We start from the raw sequence: 26,541 nt of genomic DNA, 5'->3' as shown, positions 1-26,541 counted from the left end.
GTAGGTCCGTAAGAAATAGGGGAAAACTATCCCTAAAAAAGCGTCTATAAAAAACATTACCCTAACGAAGCTTTCCTAGTCCCTAGAGACGTCGGTCTAATCGACCTAAATTTCCTTACACGGCTAGTCCGGCCGTAAAGGCGTTCGTCTAGAAATTCGTCTCCTAGTCTTTCCTTAGCCGTAGTATTCGTATTCGACGGTCTTTAGGCCCCTTATTCGTACGCCCTATTATTAGCCTAGCTTATGCAAAGCTAGGGGGCCCGGGTAACTAAGTCGTGCGTGCTAAAGAATACCGTCTCCTTAGGCTGCCGGAAGAGGGTCCTTTATAGTAGACCTATTCCTCCTAGTAGGGAAAGCTAACTTCTTAAGAGGCTCCTTCCTAAAAATAGGTCGGAATTCGAGAATAAATTAACCGAATTTCTCCTCGATAAGCCTAATAGTCTAATTCTTCTAGACTAGCCTCGTAGGCTTAGACGTCGTATCCTAGAAGATTCCTTCCTCTTAAAGAAGGCGGAAGGAAATTAAGCTCGTTAAAAATCGAGGGCAAAAAGCTACCCTTTTTCGTCGAAGAATTCGTATAAACCCGTTAGGTAATTTCATCGTAAAATTCACCCTTCCGTATCCCTCTATCTATACGGTTAATTCCCCGGCAATAAGATATTCCTTTTATGCCTTCTTAAAAGACCGGAATCGTAAGAGTATATTATAAATATCGAGGGAAGCACTAGAGTTAAGGATAGCTAATTTTCGTAGGGGATAATTAAAGGGTTCTAACGGTTGGTTTTAGCCTTATTAATCTATAGGGAAGATAAAGGCCGGATTTACTATACTAACGATTTTTCCTCGAATTTGCGGCTCGAATAAGGGCAGCGGCGTTAGTTGCTATTTCTTAGCAACCCGAATCTCATCTATCTTCTTCTATAACGAGGGGTCCTCCTTAAGAGACTATTATACTGTTTCTCGTAGCCTCTTTAAAGGGTTAATTCCTTTAGGTCGGTTTTCCTCGAAGACCTATTAGTAGTCTTCTAGCCGATAGGGCTTTTTGCATGCTTAGTAGGTAGGTCGATTCCTTCTCGTTCGTTTCTTCGAGGAATCCTCGTCCCGGTCTAGAAGGTCTGCTTAGAAACCCCCCCTTTTTACCCCTTATTGCTAATTTTAACGAGGTTCGATTTCGACTAGTTCCCTGATTTTTCGACTAACGGACTAAAAGGTCTATTAGGGGACTAGTCGGGCCGGTCTAACTAACTAGACCGGGGCCGGGCCCAGAGCAAGAGGCGGAGCCGGGGCCGGGCCTACGGTAGCCGTTAAAGACAGTGTTAATGCTCTCGAGGGAGGTAGAGCTAAAGGAGCAACAGCCGCAACAGCAGTAGCGGGGGCCGCAGCAGCTGCAGGTCGAGCCGTCTAGGTCGAGTGCTAGCTACGAAGGAATAAGACTGCTTGCTATTATACTCTAGTAGCCTCTTCGTCTAGTTCCCGGCTAGCCTCTCGAAAGATAGTTAAGTAACTATTACTAATAGGCTTTATTAGCAGAGATATATCCCGTAGCTACTAGCCGGAAAGAGCTTCTATAAGGAAGTATTAGTTAGCTTCCTCGAGGATTTCTTCCTACTTAGCTAGCTACGAAGAAGCTAATAGGTTCCTAGTAGAAAAAGCTCTTAGGTAGGCCGTATAGGTCTTCCTAATACGGTTAGTTATATAACCTCTCGAGGGAGCTATCGAGGTCTCGAGCTTTAAAAGCTACTGCCTAGGAGTCTCTTCCTCTTAAAGAGAGATTAGCTTTACGGCACTAACGGATTCCGTTATCGCCGTACGAGCAGCCGTTAGTAGCTTCGTTTCGTAGAGGTATTCCTTTCGGTGACTCTCGTAGTCGCATAAGGCAGCAGAAAAAGCTCTCTATTATATAGAGGTTAGCTTAGAGAAGAGGGTAGCTCCCTCTATAAAGTCTATTGCCCTAGGACGAAGAGGGGGCTCGAGAGGGTCCTACTTATTAGAGAAGACTAAATTATAGATAGTTCTATCTATACGAGCCCGTAGCTCCTTTACCTACTTATCCTAATCTTAGGGCTCTATAAGAATCGTCCTACGGACCGTAGGGACGGTAGAGGAGTCGGTTTTTATTATCGTTACGGGGAAGGGTAGAAAAGTCGGTTAAAAATCGGCTTTTCTAGTAAGAGGGGTAAAAGGAAGCTACGAGGGATATAAGAAAGGTGCCTTTTATAGCAGCCGGAAGGTATAGGAATACTATTCCTCCCGGGCTTATAACTCTCGCAAAGAGAGATACGAGTAGTATATATAAAATATATAAAGGTAAAATTAGAAGTAAGGGGTCGGATAGGTAGGGCAGAGAGATTTAATTCTTATAGGAGCAGTAATAAAGGTAGGGGAGTGTTTATTATATTGCCTTAATTATCCTTCTTTTCTCTATCTAACGCCCCTCTTTATACCCGTCTAGTATCTTAATTAATAAAGAAGATCCTGCTTAAAGAAGCTACTAATGTCCTTTCGACTACCGAGCTTTTTGCCGGTTTTTTTCCCTCTTTTCTAGCCGTTGCCGGTATATCCGTCTTATCTTTCGCTACCTCTATAGGAAGCTATCGCTACTTCTACTCCCCCTTATGCCCCTACCCTCCTTTCTATACCTCTTTTTAGCTCCTTCTTCCTTCTTCTATACTAGGTGTTTTTAGCTTCCTTAGTCCCTCGTACTAAGGGATATCTCCGAGAACTACGAAATCAGGCTATGCTTCGCGATATATATAGGTATAGTAATAATATATAGCTAGCTAAAAGAGGGTATTAAGATATTCCTATACCTAAGTTAAGCCTATATAATATCCTTAGGCTAAGGGAGTTATATTAGTTAGGTAGACTTCCTTATATATAACTATTAGGTCTACTAGGTATAACTATAGCCTCTTATACCTACTCTCTATAATATACCCCCTTACTACCTTAGCTTCTAAATAGTAAGGTAATAAGTAAAGGAGCGTTTAGTTTAATAAATATAAGGCTATTCCGATATTAAATTTAGCTACTTTATTATTTATTTAAGAAGGTTATTATAAAATAAAGGAGGCTCTTAATTATATCCTATAAAAAGGGAAGGTAAATATAGTAAAAGGGAAGTTTATTTAGCGGCTAGTACTTTATACTATATAGATACGTTATACTAGCCGCCCCCCTTTACCTAATAAGGGTTTAAGTAAAAGTTAACTAAGGTTATATAACCTACTCTTATTACTTAACCTAGTAGTTAAAGTTTATTATTACTAACCTATCTTATAAGGGATATAGCTACTATTCTTAAAGTATATAAGTAATAGCGAAATTTTAGGAAATTAAGGAATTACCTAAGTCTATATAATAAAGGGGAAGAAAGAGTATAAGGTAGGATTTTTAACGGAATTTATTAGTAGTATATTAGTATATAGAAGAGGTATTAAAGATAATAATTCTATCTCTATTTACTAGCGGATATACTACCTTATCTAGATAATTATAGCTAAATAAAAGAACCTTTTAAGACTAGATTAAGCTACTATATAGCCCTAAGACTATAGAATTTAGTAATACCTTATATATAGTTTAATAGGGACGAGGGTATATACCTAAAGCACGCGTAGTATATAGCTAAGGATTAGTAGAGTAATTAACCGCGTAATTATCTAATTATCGGTCCTATATATAGCTTTAAAGGTCTTAAGTTATTAATATAAGTCTTAGAGATTTCTTTACTCTATACCTTTTTATCTTTATTAAAGTTACGTAACTAATAGCCTTTACTTTTAAAGGGGAAAAATAAATATTTAAATTAATTATAATTAAGGAGGATACTTAATTAAATAATCTAGGCTTTTCTAAAGCTTTTAAGTATACTTAAGGGGGGTAGATAGGAAGCGCTAGGGGTCTTATCCTTTTAATAAGCTAATATCTATAGGGGTACGATCTTACTTATTAAACTCCTCCTTAGCGGCTTTTTCACCTAAGATACTAATAGAAAGGGCGCGATAATAATAGGTAAGGGCTCTCGTCCTAAGTAAGTAAGTAAGTAAATAAGTAAATAAACTATCGATAGAACTTTTTCCCTTCTACTATAATCCCTTCTTATTATATTATTTATTCCTCCTTTTACCTTTAAGCTACTCGTTTAGCTCTCTCTTATCTTTACTCGCGTACTTCCTTCTTTAAATAATTATTTACTACCCCTTATATACGCTCCTAGATATTAGCGCTTATTATTCTTAAGAGCGTTAAGGAAATAAAGTAGTTAGTATCTTTACTAGTCTATAGCTTTAGGCATAGCTAGATTAAATAAGCTATTAAGTCTTATAAACTAATCGTTATTATATTACTAGTAGTTCTATATAAATATATAAAGTTATAGTTATTAATAACTTAGTAGTAGTTTTAATAATTCCTAGGTTTTTAACTCCTTTAACTTAAGTAGGTTTAAAGCTTAGTATAAACCTTATAAGGACTATAGCTAAAGAAGCTATTACTATACTTTGTTTCTAGGAAGTAATAGGGCGCGCTATAAGCGTTACTAAAGTCTTTAGCCTTAAGGTAATTAACCGAGCGCCTAGTAATTTTAAAGTCCTAGGGTAAGTTAGTAGCTATACTATCTACCTTTCTTTCTTACTAGCTTCTTATTAGGTTATTAGTAGGGGTATAGTTATAAGTCTTTTGCTCCTTTATATATTCTAAGGAGTTATTAGTAGTAGGTAAAAAGAGAGCTTAATTAGCTATATATCTAAGGGGGAGAATAAAGGTATTATTTTTATATAAATAAAGGGGCTAGTAAGGGCACTTAGCTCTCTCCTTTATAAACTCTAGGGTAAGGATCCTATCTTAAGGTTACTTAGGGAAAGGCTACTTAGTTTAAATAAGGAGCTTAATTTAGTTAACGCTTAAGGTAATAAAGGTTTAAGCTTATTCTTAATTCCTATTAATATAATTAAATAGTTAGGGATCTTTTTAAGGAGGAGTTTTATAAAGAAACCGCGTATAGCTTAAGCGATTTAGTTAGGTCGCTTTATAAAGGTAGCTAATATAAATAGTTCTTTTCTCGCTCTCCTTACTATATAAGCTAGTTTTATATTTCTTTAAAGTAATAGTTTCTATTTAATAGGCTTATTTAAAAGGTTAACTACTTTTTATAGTTCTTAAAGGTCTTATTTTACTTAATCTCTTAAGATAATATAGTTATATTAATAAATCTACTTATACCTAAGAATCCTTATTATAAAGACTCTACTAAAAGCTATTAAACCTTAATTAAATAGTATCCTTTATAGTCGTTTAACCTTACTATTAAACTACTAAGAAACTCCGCCGCTCTATAATATCGCTTATATATAATTAAATTTATTTACTATAATAGCTTAGATTCTATATATTAGCTTATCGATATAGCTTTTTATACTTATCCTCTAATCTAGCTTAAAGAAATACTAGTTTTAGTATAAGATCTTATTTATCTATAAGGCTTCTTATATTACTCTATACCTTTACTCTAGAATTACTTTAACCTTTAAGTATCGCTACTTAATTATCTTAAGGTATAGCTTAACTATACCTTTAACTTAATATTAGATTATTATTAAAGCTAAGTAGCTATATTCCTACCCTTTTTATTAAGTAGTATAAGGGACTAGTATATAGGTAACGTTATAAGAAACTTAAATGATATAAAGAAACTACTACTATACTTATAAGAATATATAGAGTTTAGTATACTTATCGCGAAGCGTAGCTTAATTTCGTAGTTATCGGAGATATCCCTAAGTAAGATAGACTAAGGAAGCTAAAAACACCTAGTATAGAAGAAGGAAGAAGGAGCTAAAATAATATATAGAAAGGAGGGTAGGGGTATAAGGGGAAGTAAAAGTAGCGATAGCTTCCTATAGAGGTAGTAAGAGATAAGACGGATATGCCGGCAACGGCTAGAAAGAAGGGGAAAAACCGGTAAAAAGCTCGGTAGTTAAAAAGATATTAATAGCTTCTTTAAGTAAGATCTTCTTTATTAATTAAGATGCTAGATAGGTATAAAGAGGGGCGTTAAATAGATAAAAGAAGGAGATATAAGGCAATATAATAATTACTCCCTTACCTTTATTACTGCTCCTATAAGAATTAAATCTCTCTGCCCTACCTACCCGACCCCTTACTTTTAATTTTACCTTTATATATTTTTATATACTTCTTATATCTTTCTTTGCGAGAATACTATCCCTCTTTCTAAGTATTAAAAATAACTAAGTTTCCTTCTTTATAGTTTAAAAGGAACGCTTCTTAGTAAAGTCCCCTTTTATCTAAGCCTACTAAAAAGTTAATAACTTTAGTTATATACCTTTATTTATATATAAAGCGACTAAAGTTAAAGGTAGGAGTAGTAAACTAAATTAAATACTTTATATTATTTAAGTATTTATAGTACTTTATATATCTATCTTCTATGTCTTTAATAGGTTCCCCTTATTAGTTAGTATAAACTAATAGTAGGTAAGGTAAAGGGTATACTATATTCTTAATACCCTTTATTAAGATCTTAATTATCGCGCTAAGGCTAAAGCTTATAGCCTATTATTTATCGATAGCTTTTTAGATAAAGTTATATATATTAATAATATACTCTTCTTAGTAAGCTTTATTCCTATTAAATCCGTTTATCTTTTTAACGCCTTTATATATTATCCGAGCGTCTTTAAAGGTAATATCCTACTATTTAATAGGGCCTATTAGTATTAAGTGCTAACGATCTTTATAAATATATTATAGTAGTTACTTTTATCTATAAACGTCCTATTAGTCTTAATCTATAAACCTTTCCTTATCTTTAGTATAAAAGCGCCCTTTACTACTTTTACTTTAACTTTACTATAGTAAGTAAGTAAAATAAAGCTCTTACTCTTAAATAGTAATATACTAAAGAAAATAGTAGTATTCTTAAGGAGGTCTATAGCTAGGCCTAGGATATTATTTAGGTTTATAGCTATATCTTAAAAAAAGGGCGGAGTAAGAGAAAGAGAGAGAGAAGTTAAGATTAAATAGTTAAGGTAAGTAGTTTTAAGTTATAACGCTAAGAGGCTAAGAAGGTTATATATATATATATATAAGAGTTATATTAATAAAAGGGATAGTTATAAGTAAGGAAGTATATAAAGAGTATATATATATATATATATATATATATAAAAGGAAGAAAAAGGAAGGAAGGAAAAGGGTATAGTAAGAGGAATAAATAGTTATTAAAGTACGCGGTTATTAGTTACTTTAGCTAGCCTCTATAGTAGTAAGGTTTTAAGCGTATTTAAGGGTTATACTTAAATAGCTTCTTTTATTAGTTATTAACTAAGGAGCTATTTAATCTCTACCCTTTTCTTTCTCTCTTTACTTATTTTATTCCTTTTCTTTCTCTTTTCTTCTCTATCTTTTTTATTTCTTTAGACCGCTACCTTTTATCTTCTCCTTTTATAACTACCTCTTCTTCCTTATTATATCTTATAAGACTACTAAATTTAAAACTAATAAGCTACTAGATATTATTAACCTCTCTTTAGCTACTCTTTTACGACCTTCCTTTATTACTACTACTCTTTTTACTTAGAATTATTATACTAAGGTCTTTCCTCTTTATATAAAGTACTTTTAAGTAAAAACTATCTAACTTATTTAATCTTACTTAGCTCGTTCTAACTATCTTCTTTTATAGATCTAAAGCTACTTTAAGACCTAGGTCTATAATAGAAATAATATCGGTTATTAAGGGTTTTTAATTTATATAGAAATTGCCTTTTAGTTATAGGTTTTATTAAACGCTCTTAATATTATTAGGATTAAAGTATACGGTCGCTCTCCTTTCTTTTACTCTTTTAATAGCACGCTAGGTCGGTATAATTAAATAGTCTTTTATACCCTTTATTATAAACGTTAGCTAGTAACCTATATCCTTATAGAAATTACTTATCTACGTAGATACTTCTTTTCTTAGCTTAGTTTAAGGCGGTAAAAATACTCTTAGGTAGTCTTAATTACCTTATATAGAACTTATAACCCTTACTTTTTTTAAGGGTATATTTAAACTTATTAGATAACTATAACTTCTACTTATAAGTATATTATATTTCCTTTTTATAAGTATATCTATCTTTTAAGTACTATTAGCGGCTCTTATACTAACTATATTTAGGATTTAACTAAGGCGCTTATTTATAAATAGCGGTACTTTCTTAGATAGCGCGGGGCTACTTATAACTTTAATAAATTCGCTAACTATATATATAGTTATAATTTCTATACTAACCTTAAAACTAAAAAATCTTATAATAAGTATATTAGTAAAAAGACCGCCCTTTATCTTCTTTATAATATCCTTAAGCCCTTTAGTCTTACTAAGGATTTAAAGGAAAGGGAGGAAATTAACCTTATACTTATTTTACTTAAAAAGAAATTATATAGGTTTAACGAGCTCCTTCTTAAGTAATAATTAAAGAGTCTTTAAGTTTACTTTATAGTAGTCTATAGTAGGTTTACTAAGAGTAGGTAGTCTTATTTACTCGCTATCTTTAATAGTAAAAGTTTTTCTCTTAAGGTTATATACGTTTAATTTAATAAATCGATAATATATTAAAATTTATCTTATAAGCGCGTTTATCTTTATTATAGTAGGTCTCTCCCTTTATAATAAAAAATAGATATTCTTATTTATAAAGTAAAGAATCTTATTTTTAAAGGAAGTAGGTAGTAAGAATATTTATCTTCTTACTTTATTATTTAATTAAATCTTTATTTATCTTCTTTAAGGTAGTAAAAGGTAGGTTATTATTAAGGAAGGGTAGAAAATATTATTACTTATTTACTTAAGGAACTTTAGGTAGAAAATTTAAAAAGAGAAGATAGTAAGTAAGGTACTTATAAATATCTTAGCTACTATAGTCGCCCTTCGATTAAATAGTTAAACGGTGCTCTAGTTACTAGTTAGGTTTTAGTATACTTCTTATAATAGTTATAGATTTTAATCTTTACTACCTTTTCCTTTTTAACTTCTTTTTTACCTCCTCCTTTTCTTATTAAATTAGCGTCTTTAGGGCTCCTATATAAAGATCCCTTTTTACTTTACTAAGCTATAGTAGCTAAACCTCGATTATATACCTTAGGCCTTTCTTAGGTATTTATAGTTACTTTTCTTTCTCTTTCTAGCTTTAATCCTTTTAAGGTTTATTAAGGAGTCGTTATAACTATAGTACTATTTAATCTAAGGCTTCTTTACTTAATAGGAGTAGTAAATTATCTACCTTATTTATTATTTCTTCTTTCTTTATTTTATTATAAGTAATCTTATCTTAGAGTAACTAGTTATCCTTAGTAAAGTATTATTAACCTTCCTTATCCTTTTTAAACTTCTTTAAATACTCTCTTAAGATTATCTTATTAAGTATAATTCTATTTAAAGTCTTAATCTTTTATACCTTAGACTACTTTAAGTGCGATATTACTTAAAAGGGACCGTTCTATCTTATTTAATACTTAGCTTACCTCCTTAGATTATTTAATTATTTTATATTAAATAGTATAATAAGGTCTCTAAGTTATAGGTTCTCTTTCTTTATTATATACTTATTAGCTTTATTTATTCTCTTTACTAACTAATTTTAATATCTTATTACTCTTTTCTTAGCTTCTTTTATATCTTTTTCTTTCCTTTTTAAGACTTATATATATACTTTAAATAATTCTTCTCTTATCTTTACTTTATCTTAGTTAATTAGTTACTAAGTTAACTATTCTATATTAAGAGGTAGTACTAGTTCCTATTTATATAGTAAGTAGAAAGCTAATATTCTATAAGACTCTTTAACTACTATTTAGTTTATAAGGATTACTTAGTTAAGGTATTTATCTTACGAAGAGAGATATAAGAAGTGCATAAAAATGCACGAAGGTGAAATTAGAAGTAAGGGGTCGGATAGGCAGGGTAGAGATATTTAAATCTTATAGGGGCAGCAATAAAGGTAGGGGAGTGATTGTTATATTGCCTTAATTGTCCTTCTTTCCTCTATCTAACGCCCCTCTTTATACCCGTCTAGCATCTTAATTAACAAAGAAGATCTTGCTTAAAGAAGCTACTAATGTCCTTTTAACTACCGAGCTTTTTACCGGTTTTTCCCCTCCTTTCTAGCCGTTGCCGGCATATCCGTCTTATCTCTCGCTACCTCTATAGGAAGCTATCGCCACTTCTGCTTCCCCTTATACCCCTACCCTCCTTTCTGCACCTCTTTTTAGCTCCTTCTTCCTTCTTCTATACCGGGTGTTTTTAGCTTCCTTAGTCCCTCTTACTAAGGGATATCTCCGAGAACTGCGAAATCAGGCCACGCTTTGCGATACACCCCCTTAGCTATAGCGGGGTAGGTATAATTCCCTACTAATACCCTACCGATATATTAGTACTATATACCTAAGTGCTTTATTAGCCTATACCTCTTAGTAGCGCTCTTATACGGCTACCTTAGGATAAGATGCCTAGCCGTATACCTTCCTTAGCCGTAGTAGTAGTTATCTCGGTCTACCTTATTAGTCCTTTTTAAGAAGGAAAATAAGAAACCGGCCTTAAAGAGGAGCTAGTAAAAGGCTAAGAGGGTCGGCCTAGGCCTCCTTATAAGGTCCTTTTCTAGGCTAAGGGCTAGGCGGGGGGTCTTTTAAGTAAATATATAGTGCTTACCTAGTCCCTTAGCTCTAGGGCCTTTAGCCGCCTTAGTAGCCTAGAGTCCCTTTTAATAGTCCTTAGTAGCTTACTAGACCTTTCTTTATAAGTAGCTAATAAAAACTAAGGGGGTCCCTTAGGTAAGGGCCCCTAAGCCTCTTTTAGCTAGCTAGTCGGCTAGCTTATTACTAAAGATCCCTAGGTAGCTAGGGTATTAGTATAGCTATATATTATAAAAGGCTTCTAAGCTAGATAGGAGCCTTTTAATATATATAGCTAGGTCTAAAAAACCTATAACCTTCCTTATAGCGGCTTAGCTATCTATAAAGATATAGGTATCTATAAGGGGTTAAGGGGGCTAAGCTTTTAGGGCCGAGGCCTCCTAGCTAGGTCCTCTAGGACCCTTAGTATCGCGAATAGCTCTACGTTAGCTACTTCGATCGAGGGCCCTAGGTTCTTATAGTACGCTTTAATAGGCCTATTTTCTAGGCCTATTTCGTAGAAGGAGTAAGCGTTAGTCTCTATAGGGGACCCCTTAAGGCACCCCTTAGAGCCGTTAGTATAAAAGGCTAAGGGCTATAACCTAAAGTCTTCTAAGCTAGCTAGGCTAGCTAAGAAGCATTAGTACTACTTCTTAGCTAAGGGCTTAGGGACCTTTATTATCGTAATAGAGGCCTTAGGCTCTAGGGCCTATAAGGGCTCCTAGCTAGCTTTCCTTCTTTTTAAGTTATAATTAGGTCCTATAAGAGCTACTAGGTCTTTAAGGAGGCAGAAGAGCTACGTATATAGCTTAATATAGCTTAAGGCCCCTAAGTTAAAGCCCGAGTCGGCGAGGTTATCCTATATAGCTAGGTCGTAAGCCTGCCTTATAGGGTGACTAGGTAAGAAGTATAGGGTCTAGAGGGCATAGGAGAGGCATACCCTTTCGAATCGTACCTTTAGTAGCGGCAGGGCCGCTTCGGCTTTTAAAGCCCTAATAGGGGATCCTTTAAAGCCCCCTAAGACCTTTAAAAGAGCCTAGTTTTAGAGCCTTTAGAAAGGCTTTATAAGGCTCTTAGGGGTCTTAGGCCCCCTATACTAGAGCTAGGCCCCGTAGTCTACTATAGAGGTTACGTAGGCCTAGTAGAGCTATCTAGAGGCTTTAAATAATAGGCCTTTTTACGTAGAGGTTAGGCGGGACAGTCCTTCGAAGGCAGCTTATACGGAGGCTACCTTCTTCTCGATATATTATTTAAATAGGAGCCTAGAATTAAAGAAGACCCCTAGCCACGTACTAAGGGCTTTGCCTCGAAGAGTAAGCCTCCTACCGTTATACCCTCTAAAATCGGCTGTCGTTGCCTACTAAAGTGGATAAGTTCTGTCTTTGAGGGGTCGAAGTAGACCCCTTGGTCTTTAGCTTGTTCGAATAGGTTAGCAGCTATTGGTTAACACCGAGTTATTAAAGTGCACATCGCCTACTTCGCTGCTGCTTTATATTTGTCTAATAAAGCCCTACACGCAACAATAGTATGTTTCCAAAGTATTTCTAGGTCTTATGACTAACTCAGATCTAGAGATATCTCATGGCTCACCAGAACGAAAAAGGCGACCATTCCTCTGGCGAATATAGTGGAGTGGTGGAGGAGGCGACCGTTGCTGTGTCTGGTAAGCCAAGTCACCTGGCGGCTGCGATCTCGTCTGGGCGGAGCGCCTAGAAAGAAAGAGAAGACAAGAAAGCGAGACGCGCCATGGAACAGGCTATTACATCAGGCAATAGTGCCAAAACGGATAGGGAAGAGAGGAAAGCAAGGCGGGAAAAGGAGGCGGCAAAAGGCAAGTAATAAAAGGGCGTGCTCAACTATTAAACAACTGCCGGAGATTGTTATTGTATCTCTCATAGTCGTCCAGCTTTGCTTTCACAATCTGGTCGGTATTTTCACACCAGAACTGTGAGAAGGTTTGCTCAACTTGCAGGGACAGACGAGCCTGAAATTTTGGACAGAGATGGTCAGCAACAAGCCAAAATGCTGCGTCCACAGAGGTCAGCGAATGCCAAAACCAGACTCCCTGCGATTCCCAAGTCTCGTGCATGATCTTCGACAGTGAGCCTTCCATACTGCTCTCCTCTTGCTCTAGGATCTGCATGAAACGTCGTCGAACACGATCAAACTCTTCTAGATGTTCCCCTTGTAGTTGAGAGATGGCGCGCCCAGTCAGCCAGTAGGGCACTGACACCATCTCTAGGGGCAGAGCACACATCTCTCCGAGGTCAAAGATACATGTGATATTCCAATCTTTGTCAACAAGAATATTACCGGGATGAACATCCGTGAGTTGGACGCCAAAGGGTCCATTGCGGCGCTCTCTCTGCACAAAATGATGTGACATTATCCGCAGCAATGCCCTAATAGCCATTTGGCTGCGGCAGTCCTCTTCCTCGTCGGTCGCGCTGGGGTTGCTAAGCAGACGGTTATCGTGAAGATGTATCATATCTGCCACAAACGGTTCTGTGCACCCGTAAGTCTCATCTGTCCGCATCGTCCTCGGTGTGCCTTCACTCTCAAGTATCATAGTCGAGCATGTAAGCGGTCTGTTCGCAAGCGTTATGGTGCCGTTGTCGTTAAAGCGGAAGGAGCCAATTTTGGGTTGGGGTACTCGAGACAAGGCAAGCATAATACGCGCCATACTTCGACAGAGCGTCTCTAGATGTGCTGGATCCTCTCGCTGCTGGTCCCAGGTATCGGACAGTGTTTGGCCCACTTCCGAGCCCACGTACTCCATGACCATATACGGAGTCGGCAGGTCATGTCTTAAGGGATTCGGTGCAAAGTGCGCCAAGGTAGGGTATCGAAGGATTCGACAGAGAGCGTGGCGGACCCCTCGCCAAAGCCGTACATGGATTCGAAGGCGGGACTCTTGTGTAAACTGGTCATTGACAGTCAGCGCGATCGAGACAAAGGATAGGCAAGTGCATACATCAGTGTTGTCGGAGAAGCCAAATCCGTATAGGCGAGGGATGCGGATATCAGGGCAGCTCTCTTGCATCCATGCGTACGCGCCAACCTCGCCGCGCATGTTCTCGTCAACCGTGCCAGGATAATACGGTTCCGCATGCATGTGTGGGAGAGGGCATCTCAACAAGAGCCTCTCATTGAAGCTACCGGACACCTGGATAGGTATGCAGACATTGAACCCGCCAGTTATCCATTGCGGTTGGACCTGGCAAGTATCAGAAGGACCTAAGCGGAGATGATGCTTGGTGACTGCAATGATGTCCTTCTCGTGTTGTTGCAAGACGTTGCGAAAATTGTCGGTCTCTGCGGCATGCGCAATTCGTCTGATGACGTCAAAATCTTTGCGTTGTGCCGACTCGTACGCAATAGGATGGCGGTTTGGAAGGTTCAAGGTAGTCGTCATTTTGGTGGTCGAGTGCATCGTCCTCCGTCAAGGGGCCGACCTCGAGGATGGGCTGTAGCTTTCAAGCTTAGGCGCTCAGACCCAGCCAGGCACTAGCCGAAAAGATGCAAGCGCTAGAACCACGTGATCGTGTGTGGGGCGCGTGTTTACCCGGCGAGCTCAGGCCATTGGTAAAGGTCATGTGATGTCTCGAGCAAAATGGCCTGGTGGTCCGTGTCCACGATTTTGGGCGTGATTTAATTAGCATGAACGCAAGACGTGCCTGCAATGCGATAGACACGTAAACCCTGGCCGAGGAAAACAGCATGCAACGCTCAATAGAACCACACTGACTTTGGACAGCATTTATCTACGGTTCGTAGGCTATTTTGGCTGGGATGATGATTGTGCCAAAGTCTTTGTAAGGGTCTTGGCCCGAATGGCTCGTGTCTAGTGTCTAGGTAGTCATACGCAAATCCCAAATTACCACGCGTCCTGCGACACGCTGCATTCGTCTTGGCTCTCTTCCCACTTCTACTTTGACCTTGGTGCACTATCGGCTTTCCCTGTACGCCTGTTGGCGGCCTGATATGGCTCCGACCCTGGACACACGCGCGAAAGACCTGCTTTTGTCTTTAGGGTCCAAGAAGATAATAGACAGGGAGGCATATAGTAATAGGGCGGTAATCGGCACAAGGCAAGACCGAGATGGAATCTCTGATAGCTATGGCACCACGCTTTGATTAAATAAGAGGGGGGATTTCGTTATGAACCGGGGTAGGAGTCCCTAAATCCACAAGCCCCTCGGCTTGTTAGAACCAGGCGGGGAATATCGACGGCACTTGCTTGGTCAGGAAAGTTATTATCTTCCTCTTATTGAGTCCTTAAGATGGGGCTTTGAGGAATAGGCTTGGCTACTTTTAGAAACCCAGAGGCAAATATCAGTGGAATCAAATCTCTTTTGTAATGACGTTACGGAGCCAGTTCAGCAACCTTGGTACCCTTTTTTCCTTCCCTGGTCTTGGGCACCCTGGGTCTGCCCGCACTGGCTGATTCTGCCTCAGCCGTCTCCGCTTCCGCTTCCGCCTCAAGATCATTTGTCAGGACCTCGGGAAGCCTGGCCAGCTGCTCCTCGACTTCTTTTAGCCCGAGCTCTTCGGCTGTGCCGTCGGCTGCTAGCGTTCCTCCCACTTCGGCCGCAGTCCCGCCGATGGTTTCCGTCCCGGCCACTGCCACGCTTTCCGTCAACACGCCGGCCGCATCCGCGACATCCGCGCCCAGAGCTGCCGCCTCGGCTACATCGGCCGCCTCGCCCAAGCCGGGAATGAGGTTGGCAGCAGCGACGGCGGGCAGCATTGCGATGGCCACGGGATGAGCCTTGATGAAACCCCAGGCCTCTTCCAAGAAACCAGCTTCGTGCGGCTGAGCCACCTTGTTCCCGGCCTTGGCCGCCCTGGAATGATCGCTGGTGATGTGAACAGGGGCCTCGAAGACGGGGAACTTGTTGGCCCAGCCCACGGCTGCCCCGTTTTCATTCATAAAGCTAGCAAACTCGTCGAGGGGCTCTTCCGCATCAAGGAGCTGCGGCTGCGGCTTGGCGTTGGCCGTGTACTGGCCATACTTGTTTGCGTCGTACTCCTCATTCTTTTGGAAGAGCTTCTTCTTCTCGCCGAGGGCCTGCTTGAAGTGCTCTTTCAGCTCGTCCTTGTTCACCTTTTGCTCGGGCAGGGCGTAGTCGCGAGGCACCTGGACCCAGCCCATGACCTGCGACCAGGGGATGGCTCCGGCCACGGCAAACTCCTGCTCGGCCTTGTTGGCGTACTCTTCGCCCAGCGTCAGGCCCACGTCAACCATGTTGGGCGAGGCGTGGACGGCGTAGACGACCGGGTCGAAGCCCTCGGTTTGCTTGGCCTTCTCTGTCGCCCACTTCAATGCCGTCCCCAGGTTCTCCGAGGCCGCCAGGTAGAGGGAATCGCCGCGGGCGACATGGCTTCTCAAAGAGGCAGCCGAGGCCTGTGGGTGTGACGAGCCAGCGAGTGGGAGGAATCCCCCCTGTTGCTGGGCCTCTTCCGGCCATAAATAGTCGCCGTAGAAGACGACCCGGGGAGGATTCGTTCTGGGCGCCGCCGGCTCAGCTTGTGGCTTGGGCAGTTGTTGCAGCGCCTGCTCTTCTTCCTCATCCGACTCATCCGACTCATCTGTCGTTTCGTTCTCCTCGACCGGCGCCCCGTTGAACTCACGAACCTTCTTGGCCGCTTTATTAGCCAAGTCGACCTCTTTGGTGAGACCCTCAACCGTCTTCATGAGCTCGGTGACATCCTTCTTGAGATCCGATTGGTCCTCCCAGGCGGTCTGAACCGCAGTGTCCCGATTCGGTGCCCAAACCATGTCGGCGGGTGGGTCTACTGGCTTCCGCTCAAGGATGGCCTTGGCCCTGACCTCGTTGGCAATCAAGCCGACCTTTGCCTGTTCTTGTTCCAGGTAAGCTGTCGCTTGTTGCAGTGCTCGAAGCTTGCCCACGAGTGTCTTGGAGGCCGTTTTCTTGGTGACTCGAACCTGGCGAGCCGCTTCCGTAGCCTGCGTGGCCAGCTCTTGGCCCTTTTTCTTGGATAGCTGCTGAGCCTTCTCCCTGAGGCTCGCGGCCGCTTTGGTGTACGCCATTCGAGTCGCCTCGGCAGCCTCTGTTCTGGCACGCCGAAGAGCACGCCGTACGTCTCCATACTTGGCTGTCGAGATGGTGACCTGTTCTTCGCTGAGCTGAGCCACCTTTTTACCGTCCTTGATCATCTCTTTGACCGCTTTGACAACCAGTTTTGCAACCCCAATGGCATCTTGGGGCTGAGTTCCAGGCTTGTTAATCTCTTCGAGCCACTGCTTGGCCATGTCGGCTGCCTCAGCAACCCTCTTGGAAGCGGCGTCGACCTCCTCAGCGGCCTTCCTAGCCGCCGCCACCCTCTCGGCCTGGTCGGGATACTCGAGCAAGGGAAATTTGCCATTCCATCCCACAATGGAACCTACCCGGTCCATGAACTTGACAGCATGGTCATATGCCGTATTGCCAGGCTCTGTACTCAGGTCGTCAAGCTGTGGCTCCGCGCCGCCGGCCGAGGTTTCCTTGTATTTGTCTTCGACCCACTTGTCGTTACGGACGAAGTCCTTGGTCTGATCATTGATATATTCTTTCAGTTTCTCTTTAGAAATGTCCAATGGCAAAGGCTGCCAACCTCGGATCTGGTCGAAGCGAATGCCGCCTAGCGCGTCATACTCAGCAACCGACTCTGCCATCTTCACCGCATACTTGGCGGTCAAGCTTCTGGCCAAGTCGAAGAAGTTGGGCGTCGCATCAATGTGATAGAGATAGCTTCCTCCCTTGATATTCCTGGTCTTGGCGCGACTTGTGGCGTAAGAGATTGCAGATTCGGGTTTGGCTGATGTCGAGATGTAGGGGGAGACTACGGCGCCCCAATCTTCTTTGTTGTAACGGAGATGTTCCGACAAGCGGTACTTTCTCTCTGGCACGGGAAGGAATGTTGGCAGAAATCCGCCTCGAGCCTCAAGTTCCAGCGGAGTTTGAGTATCGCCGCGGAAAACCACCTTGACTCGATTCTGCTCGCCTGTCGGCGCGGCGAGGCCGCCGCTTGCCCATAGACGAAGCAAGAGGACCACGGACAGGATCAGCCTGACCCAACGCGGATACATGGTGGCAACGAGCTGCTATCCTGCCCCTGGAGGAATAGTCTGGTAGCCAAATGGCATTCAAAAGAGTGACTTGGTGCAAAGAGAGAGAAAAGAGTGACGACTGGGTTGAGTGCTTGCCTCCAACGAAAAATGATCTGCAAGATATGCCGTTTATAATTGCGTACAGGTCATAATGAAAAAGTGTGGCCAGTGACCTTCCTTCTTTCTTTTTCCCATCAAATTCTCACAACACATAGGCTCGCATTACACGTTGTTCCTCAGCCTGGAAGACGCCTCCCACAATAATTACCGCATCATGCCCTCACTTTTCATGCAAATCATCTTATCAACGATTTGCGGTTCTTAATGTGACCCTGAATCGCGATTCTTCGGACAGGTGGGAGTGTTTCTCTGCCTTTACCAGGCATTCGTATACGTGCCTAATAACGGAAATATGAAGCATCGCAATTTCGGCACAAGTGGGCAGTATCATACATTAGCGGGGCGAGATTCTATAAGACTGCAAGGGTGTTAGGAAGAGCTTTTCTAAGGAGTCAGTTGCTTATTAAGACCTTAATGACTCTTGGGAACCGGATGCATGAAGGGCATGACTTATTTATTAGGTTCTGACTCGGGGGTAAAATGCTCTGCTCAGAGGGTAGGGGAAGGTTGGCAATGTAGCAAGGTAGAGAATATTTGTATAGTTATGCAAGTCCATATAATAAGGTATCCATATCTATATAAGCTCCTCTCTTGTCCCGATAGATGACAGGTGTCGAAACGGTTGTTCTGCGGCCTGCCTAATAGGGGAACGCCCGAGGATCAGATGGATGAGCCCAACAAGGCTCTTGACGATGTGTAATTTGATCTGCTATGTGTGGGTATGTGTGTTGAAGCTTAGGGCCTGTGGGGGAGAGTTAGGTAACTTGTAATGCCCCCTTTCCTCCCGTGTCTTGTTGTCAATGCAGCTTAATAGGCCTGATAGCTGCTTAAGACCTACAGATACTTAGAGTGGAAAATTTAATTAATCAATCAGAGAGTTATACCTGCCTCTAATCGAAACAAACTACTACTGAGCATATATATTGCACAACAACACTGCACTTTATAGTTAAAGATTATTACTAGCTATAGAGACCTTGCATTGAGAAGACGGTAGATTGCGCTATTCTGCCCTAGAGAGAGGTTCCGCGGGAGTGGCGCTATATATATTTACATAGAGTATTACTATTTGTCCCGTAGCAAATCTCTATTTAGCCCGACCCGCTAAAGCATAAGTACCTATAGGTTACTAGTTAATACTATATAATAGTTCTATCTCTTAACAGCAAATCTTCAGAAATTTTCTAAAGAGCTTTAACTATAGAAAAGCGTACTCGAGCGCCCGAGCCAGTAGGGGAGGGGTCCCCCTTGGGGAGGGGCCCTACTGTGGGGAGTTATCCCCCGCTCGAGGTGAGCGCGACGTATAAGATAAGTACCTAAAGATGCTTGAGATTTCCCGCGGATAACTAAGCTTCGCAACGCCTAATTAAAAGAGAGGATTTCTGGAGAATCCGGGCCAAACAGAGATTTGCTACGGGACAAATAGTAAGACTCTTTGCGTAACAGGCAGGGATTAACAGGATTCCTTACTAGATAAGCTTAAAATACATATATCGGACTATATATGACTTCCTCGCACATCGTATACGTACATATATATAGCTACACCCGCGGACCCCCAGTCTCTCTTAAGGCCAGGTCTCCATAACTAGTGATACTCCCACTTTTGCCAAGATAGCAGAGTGGAGTTATTCGCGACACGAGGCGGCCCCCGCCTGGTGCGAGCAAACGGGTAACTAGGAGTAGGTATGTATGTCAATAGATGCGTAAGTACTTCGTATAGCAGGCAAATAGATACGGATGATAATGTGTCTTTTGTTGGTGGTGACTCCCGGGTGAGACAATAGTTCGCCCGACTAATGTGTGAATTTTGCCGTCTGCAAAGCCACGTCACCAGACCTTAGGTGGCTTAACAACACGAGGTTTCAGCTTGCCTTGAGCGAGGAAAAGAGCTCCAGCCACCGAGTTTTGAGGGCCTATCCTTTCAAAAGGCTATAGGCACAGCCTTCTTCACTTACTGCCGTCCATCTGCTCCAGCCTCATCAAGACCCTGGACGAGCAATCTCCAGCCCCTAAACCCAAAGGGGGTGGATAAAAAGCTGCTTGCTTCTCCTTCTACCCTCTGCGGCATCCCAAGCGAATGGCATATTCAATACGGTGGTACACGAAGCGCGCCGATGAGCTACCTAAAATCAAGTGAAAAGGTGGGCTGAAAAAAAAATTTATAAGAGCTGCTTCGCTAATTCTTTTATTCTTATTACGTGCGCGCGCAATCAGTAACCACGCAACAGACGGTAAACACAGGCCGCCGCGCCCCCGATCGGGAAGTCGCGTGGCCGGACGGGAACCGATTTTCGATTGGCGGAGCCGGCCGACCGAATTTCGATTGGCCGGCCCCACCCAGGAGCGACCCACACCAGCGCCCGGCCCGGCAACCGGACATTACCTGCCCTACTAACCAACAGACCGACAGGCCGACGCGGCCGCCGCCGCGGCCACGCGGCAGCAACGCGGGAGCCGTGGAGAATAGAGGCGCCTGCGAGCCGGGCCCCCGGAGAGAGACTACTGCCCACAACCCTAGGCCCGGGCTAGCGAGCCCGGGCCGCGGCCGCTCGGGATAGTAGCGGCCACGGCCCGAGAGGGCCTGCGCCGAAATGCGAATGCGCGGGAGAAGCCCGCGGCAGCCGGCGCAAATTTCCTACGTACTGCCACCACGACCTCGTTCGAGGCGGACCCGCACCGAAAGAGGGGAGGGTTTTCCCCTAGGCACTCTAGTTTTTCCCTCCTATTTAACATCGAAGTTCTAGATACCTCTAGCTAGGTCCCTAGCGTAATCTTAATAATAATAATAATAATAATAATATTCTTATTACGTATATTTATTAGTAAAATAAAATATAATAAATATTTATTTTATAGTAGTAATACTATAAGTAATTAGTAATAAAAAAATCTCTATAGTAAAGTAGTAATATATACTACTTATGTTTCTATATTATTTATAGAAATATAAAGTCCCTTTAACTAATTTAAAGTAAGAGATGTATTAAATTTAGCCTTCTCCTAAAGCAACTCATACTATCCCGACGTTTCAACGACACTGTCCCTGTGACGTGAAACTTGACCCGGCTAAGATTCGTGAGATCCAGGTCTGCAATGCAAATAGTTTATCTTTAATCGTTCCTTCTTCTGCTCTTCGAAAATTCGCTGATTCAAAGTCCTTCACGTAAGGCCAAGCGCAAGCGGCGTACCTTTTCCAAGTTATCCCGGAAGGCCGCGCAAGGCTCATGTAGGTCACGACAAATTAATAATACATTTGGATGCTTCGTACATTCTGATGCAAAGTGGCTAGTTTCTGGTGGTCAGGGACAAGCCAGCCATCAGAACAGCTCGACATTAGGGGTGATAGACGAAGGTGAAGATTTTGAAGATTTTGAATGAAGGATGAATCAAATGAATTGAATTTTTTGGATCTTGATTCAAAATCTTCAAGCTCCAATTTTCGCGATTCAAGTTGGGTTTGGGCCAATTCAGGACATTCATGAATGGTTTGAAGGATCCCTAAACGAAGTGAATTTGGTGTGTACCTGAGCGATTGCAAAGATGCCTCAAAAACGCCAATAAGTAGTATATAGTTTTAAGTTATAGCCTTCTAAGAAGTCGATAATCCCGAATACTACAAAAATTAACTTACATAAATACTGATCCGCCTGTCCTAGGCAAATCGACTGAAAATAAGCACTTTCAAAGCTCTGCCGAATCCTCAAAATACGTCGGTACAACGCGTTCGAATCCGCCACTGTACACGGCTACACTCTAGAGCCCCAATCCTCCGAAGCCTCCATTGTATCTAGACAGGGGTTGATATCGCAGACTTATCGGCTTGGGATGCAGGAGGTTTGGGGTAGGGGTTCAGTGGGAGCCTCGGTGGGAGGAAGAGGTTGAGGAGGATTCTCGCCTGAACACAGATTAGCATATACCTACATATATAATGAGGGTATATCCATACATACCATCTTCCAGCTTGCCCGGAATGTGGTCTGGTCTCCAAATAATACTATTGGCAAAGGGCAGGATGTCATACTCCATGGCCGCCTTGATCAACGCCTGATCGATCTTATCTTCCTGAGTATAAGCACTCCGTAAAAGTGTTAGTACTCGCACCGTATCTGCCTTCAAGGCGTGACGGCGGATACCGAATTCGTCTCTACAACCGCTGAAGAGGCGTTCCACGTCAACTTCAGAGCCAGAGACAGAGAAGATCACGCGCCGCCGCAGCCAAAAGTGGCCACTCGACCTTGTGTTCTTTCCACCACTTCAGTAGGAAGTCTGGAGACTTTGCAATAGACTCGTCGAACTCTATTCGAGGAGCTGCAAGCCACCGTTCAAGCTCCGAAATAGGGATCGCCGCGCCCGTCTCCGCCTCCCTCGCCTTCTTCATTTGGATGGCTCTCCATTGCGCAATGGAGACTCCTTGAGGACGCTCAGCTGGCCTGGATTGGCTCATAGTTGAGTTTGTGGCATTCAATGCTGCTAGCTCCGGCCACTCCGTTTTGAAATACTTCTTGACTTTAGCCATAATCTCAGAGTATTGATCCGGTATCATCATTTCCAATTGGTGAGTTTTATAACGCGGATCCAGGATGTGAGCTGCGAATAGCATCATTTGATCGTCAAGCTTCTTCATATAAGTAACGTGTTTTGCTTTGCCCTTCGAGAAGGCGTCTCGAATGGACATATCAAGGTCTGTAAAGTCGCCAACTCCTTCGACTACATCATCAAGGAGAGCTTCCAAATCCCAATAGATATCGAGACTTTGTGAGATCGGCGGCATAACTTCGGAGACTTTCAGAGTGTGGTCTTTAAACGGCTTCAGAACCTTCCACAGTTGATAGAGAGCGACAATCTCTTCTGATAAGGGCAGGAGGCACTTGACTTGCGGGTGAGTATCAACGAACTCAGTATACTCTGCCTCAAGCTCGAGGAATTGGTCAATCATGTCGTAGGCCGAATTCCAGCGAGTGTCGACATCGTAGGTTGGCTTCCGGTAGTGCGTGCGCGGCATGCTTTTGAAGTCTTGCTCCCTAGACCCGGATCTCAACATCCAGAGATTGAGGAGGCGGATTTTGGCAATCCCACTTCGACTAGAGTCTCCCGGAATGGTGTAGTTGTTGCTTTTATTCTCTTCGTCCCACTTGTCAAGCATCTTCTTGGCTTCCTTCGCTGTGCCTGCTTTGAGATCTTGCAAGACGCCCTCACAAATGAGCGAGGTAATATGAGCTAGACAGCGGATCCAACTCTTCCTGCCGTGAAAGCGCATGCGGGGCCTCCTATTGGGCTCACCTTGTCGTCGAATTTGGTCTTGAGAGAATCGTACAAAGACTGACAGAGCGTGCCGTTATTGCCGGCGTTGTCTCCCGTAATGGCGAGAAGCTTAGGCTTGAGCCTGAGCTCCTCAAGCGTCCTCTCAACTATCTCAGCTAATTGTTTGCCAGTGTGAGATCTTTTGAGCTCAATAAACTCAATAACTTCTCTCTCCTCAAACTCCGGTGTAATCCAGTGCGCAATAATGGCGAAAATGGGCACCTGATTCGGTGCTGTCCAGATATCAAGGGTGAACGAGATGGTGGCACAATTGTACTCAAGCTCAATCTTCAGCTTCTCCTGCGTTCGACAAAGTCTGTATATATATGATTGCGTAACGTTATACGACTCCTGTACACACATGTTGTGTTGTGAGCCAAGAACATCTCTTGAAAAGCAGGAGTCTCGACAACAGAGAAGGGTTGTCGGTGTTTTACAAACCACCGGCGGATAGACTCCTTTGCCGTGAGTCTTGCTCTCTGCCTAGGTCGACCGCTCCATGCGTCTGCCTCTGTATAATCTCCTCCACCAATGGCGCGGCCGTATCCATTAATTCGAGCGTGGTGAGATTCCTTCGTAATACCGTGGATTTTTAAATGGTCTCCCATGCCAGAGGTAACCAGACCAATAGACGTGGCTGTTCTTGTCTCTCTTCTTGCGAACATGCTTTTGTTTGTTGTCGGCCCACTTCTTGATAAGTCCGGCTTTCTCTGCGAGCGTCATATGACTACTGTTCAATGGCGGCTCTGGTGTATCCGCGTCGGGCATGTCATCATCTGACTCACAGTCAGGATGACCCGGGGGCGCGCAGACAATTGTATCTTCGCCAGTTGGAAGAGGAGAGGAAGGAGCCGGAGTTGCGCTAGAATCAGCGCGCGCGCGCGCGGGATTCCGAGGGTTGAATTGAGGACGTTCGATGCGGGCATAATTCTGCGTTGGCAATTTACGCCGGGTCCTTGGAGCAAAGAAATTCGCTGCGGCAGATGTTTTTGTTTCAGCAGGGCCATACTACGTATCATGTTATAATTAGCTATCCACTCGTAAGGTAATTAAATAAGGAGGGTAGATTGAGAGTAATGAAGTTTTACCTGATCTTGGCTGAAAGGCTCGAGAATGGACGCGACACAGGTAGTCGGAACGACACCAAATAAACCACAATAAAGTGTCAAGGAGTCGGGGTTGAACGGGTAGGATAGGTCGTCGGTCAGGGCGTTGATTCGGGGGCTGATCCGAAGCCGCTGTCGGAATATCGAAGCAGGAATTAGGCGAGGTCGTGGTAAAATAATGTCGTGGCAGTTGTCGCGAAGACCGTTGCGCCACGCAGGCAAAAGGTGGATGGGCTGACGACCCTGTCTTTCCGACAGCAGTAGAATTAACAGGTGGTCAACTGAGCGGAAATAACGCGTCTGAACGCGGCTAGTTGGCACAATATATCCTTATCATGCAGATTTTTCGGGTACTTCCTGATCGGCTAATTTGTATGGACAAACAAGTAGCAGTCATATTGGGCTCGAGGAGTAGATAAGTCCCTAACAGCCTCCAAATCGCGAGCTGACTCGATTCGTGTCACTTCCAATTGTTCGCGCAGTATTGAGATGTTGAGGGATCTGAACGCGTTTTCGAATCAGCTTGCTGGGGCTGTACAGCGGTATAATTATTATATTATATATCCAGAATATGGGTTGCCGAGCTTAATATGTGCTTGAAATGTAGTATTCCAACCAAAAAATGGGCTATCCATTGATTGCCTTCAAGATGATGTGGCATTTCTTGAGCAAATGTTAACGACATGTAACTATCGAGGGTTATATCATCCGAACGAGAAAATCCAGAACATTCGAGCGGCACTACATTTAAATCATGTGCATTATAAAATGGCACTGTTCATGAGCTTCATGGTGTTTTTTAATACTCCGTATAGGGTGGCAAGATTGCTGAAACGGTGGCGTATCAGGCACTGTTAGGTCGTTATACCACAATATATGGACGCCCTAACTGCCGTCCTTCGCCTCGATTTCAGCGACGCCCCCGCCAGACGCGGGCGGCGCGGGACTAGGATTTTGCCAGTGGAGTGTGGACGGTGGAATCCAACTGAAACACGCACAACAGACTTTTAAATACGCAGAGCGTCATCACAAGCGCGGCCGAACTCGAAGTTACCGTGTCCGCGCGGGGCAAACCCCTTAATGATGGGGTCAAAGCAGCTTGTTTATTGATGTGTATGTGAGCCTGCCGAGGAAGAACAGGGAAGAGGCCCTTGGTGGGTGGCTTCGGGTATTGACCCTTTCCTCCCTGTATGTCCCTTGGCCGCGAAGCGGGGTGATAATTTTTTTTCGCCTTACGTTTCGACCATATCGCCATTCATTCACAATTTTTATGAATGAATTGAATGAAGACTCCTGATTTTTGATTCGTCGAATTTGAAGACCTTACCCGATTCGGCTTCATTCAATTCAAGGGTCCCGAGGCCGATTCGACTTCAAAATCTTCAAATATCAGCCCTACTCGACATAGCAGGATGCAGAAGGTGCCGGAACGAAACAGGAACCCGCACACGGCTGGGCTGATTGCACGTCGAGATTGGGGTTCGATCAGATATTGATCTGGCCATCTCCACTCAGCCAACATGGCTGGCCAGATAGCAGGAACAAGAAATGAAGATGTTCTTTTCGTCTTACATTACAAACTTCCACAATGCTCAAGGTTGGTGGCATGCGTTTTTTTGGCTTCAACGGTCCTTACGAAAGGATGTCATCCTCTCAGGAACCCTCGCGACCAAGACTGTACTATGCTGCGGGCTTGCGGTATAAACCTGGAGATGATTACTTCGTAGTGGATGGTAATTATGGGGAGAACAAAGAAGGCAATCAGCCGTTCGAATGCATATTAAACCTACCCTCGGGCAAGTTTGATCGTCTATGTGTCTAGGCGAGGCATTTGACCCGCGGTTTGCAAAAATAGCACTTAGGGCAGAACGGTGTTGGTATACTCGGGCTCCAGAGCCTTACGCCCAAGTCTATTCCTCCGTTAGGGTGTTCAAAAGTCGAGAAGATAGCATGCGACAAAGTGGAATGCCGCGGATTGGTGGTCGGCGGTATGGCGGTTCCTTCTAGCAAGCCTCAGAGTATTTATTATCATGGTAAGGATCCTTCCTAACGTTGGCCTACGGCGTGCCTAACACCGGACCTTATCTAGGATATAGAACTTTCTTCTAGCCGCTGAGCAGCCGCATAGCAAATCCCCTTATACGTATTTACCTTTCCGATATAACGGATATCGGTATCCTCGTGTTGCCCGCAACTTTTAGGGGAATAGGAAAGAACTTG

The 26,541-nt window shown here is 42.9% G+C and overlaps 2 protein-coding genes across 2 annotated transcripts; both read right to left on the bottom strand.

The window, feature by feature from the left end:
* Positions 1 to 15,043: 15,043 nt before the first annotated feature.
* HRG_02320 (heat-labile enterotoxin alpha chain domain-containing protein) lies at positions 15,044 to 17,770 on the bottom strand (the record flags this gene model as incomplete). Its single annotated transcript, XM_044860791.1, has 1 exon — positions 15,044 to 17,770. One exon carries the CDS (start codon positions 17,768 to 17,770, stop codon positions 15,044 to 15,046), a length of 2,727 nt encoding a protein of 908 aa, XP_044724424.1.
* A 4,321-nt stretch (positions 17,771 to 22,091) lies between these two features.
* Positions 22,092 to 23,578, bottom strand: HRG_02319 (uncharacterized protein; the record flags this gene model as incomplete). Its single annotated transcript, XM_044860790.1, has 3 exons — positions 22,092 to 23,181; positions 23,229 to 23,515; positions 23,573 to 23,578. 3 exons carry the CDS (start codon positions 23,576 to 23,578, stop codon positions 22,092 to 22,094), a joined length of 1,383 nt encoding a protein of 460 aa, XP_044724423.1.
* Positions 23,579 to 26,541: the final 2,963 nt, after the last annotated feature.

The sequence above is a fragment of the Hirsutella rhossiliensis genome (genome assembly GCF_020360975.1).
Source record: "Hirsutella rhossiliensis strain HR02 chromosome Unknown scaffold00002, whole genome shotgun sequence".
NCBI lineage: Eukaryota > Fungi > Ascomycota > Sordariomycetes > Hypocreales > Ophiocordycipitaceae > Hirsutella > Hirsutella rhossiliensis.
The sequence above is the reverse complement of the archived record's forward strand: the minus strand, read 5'-3'. Positions and strand labels throughout refer to the sequence as shown.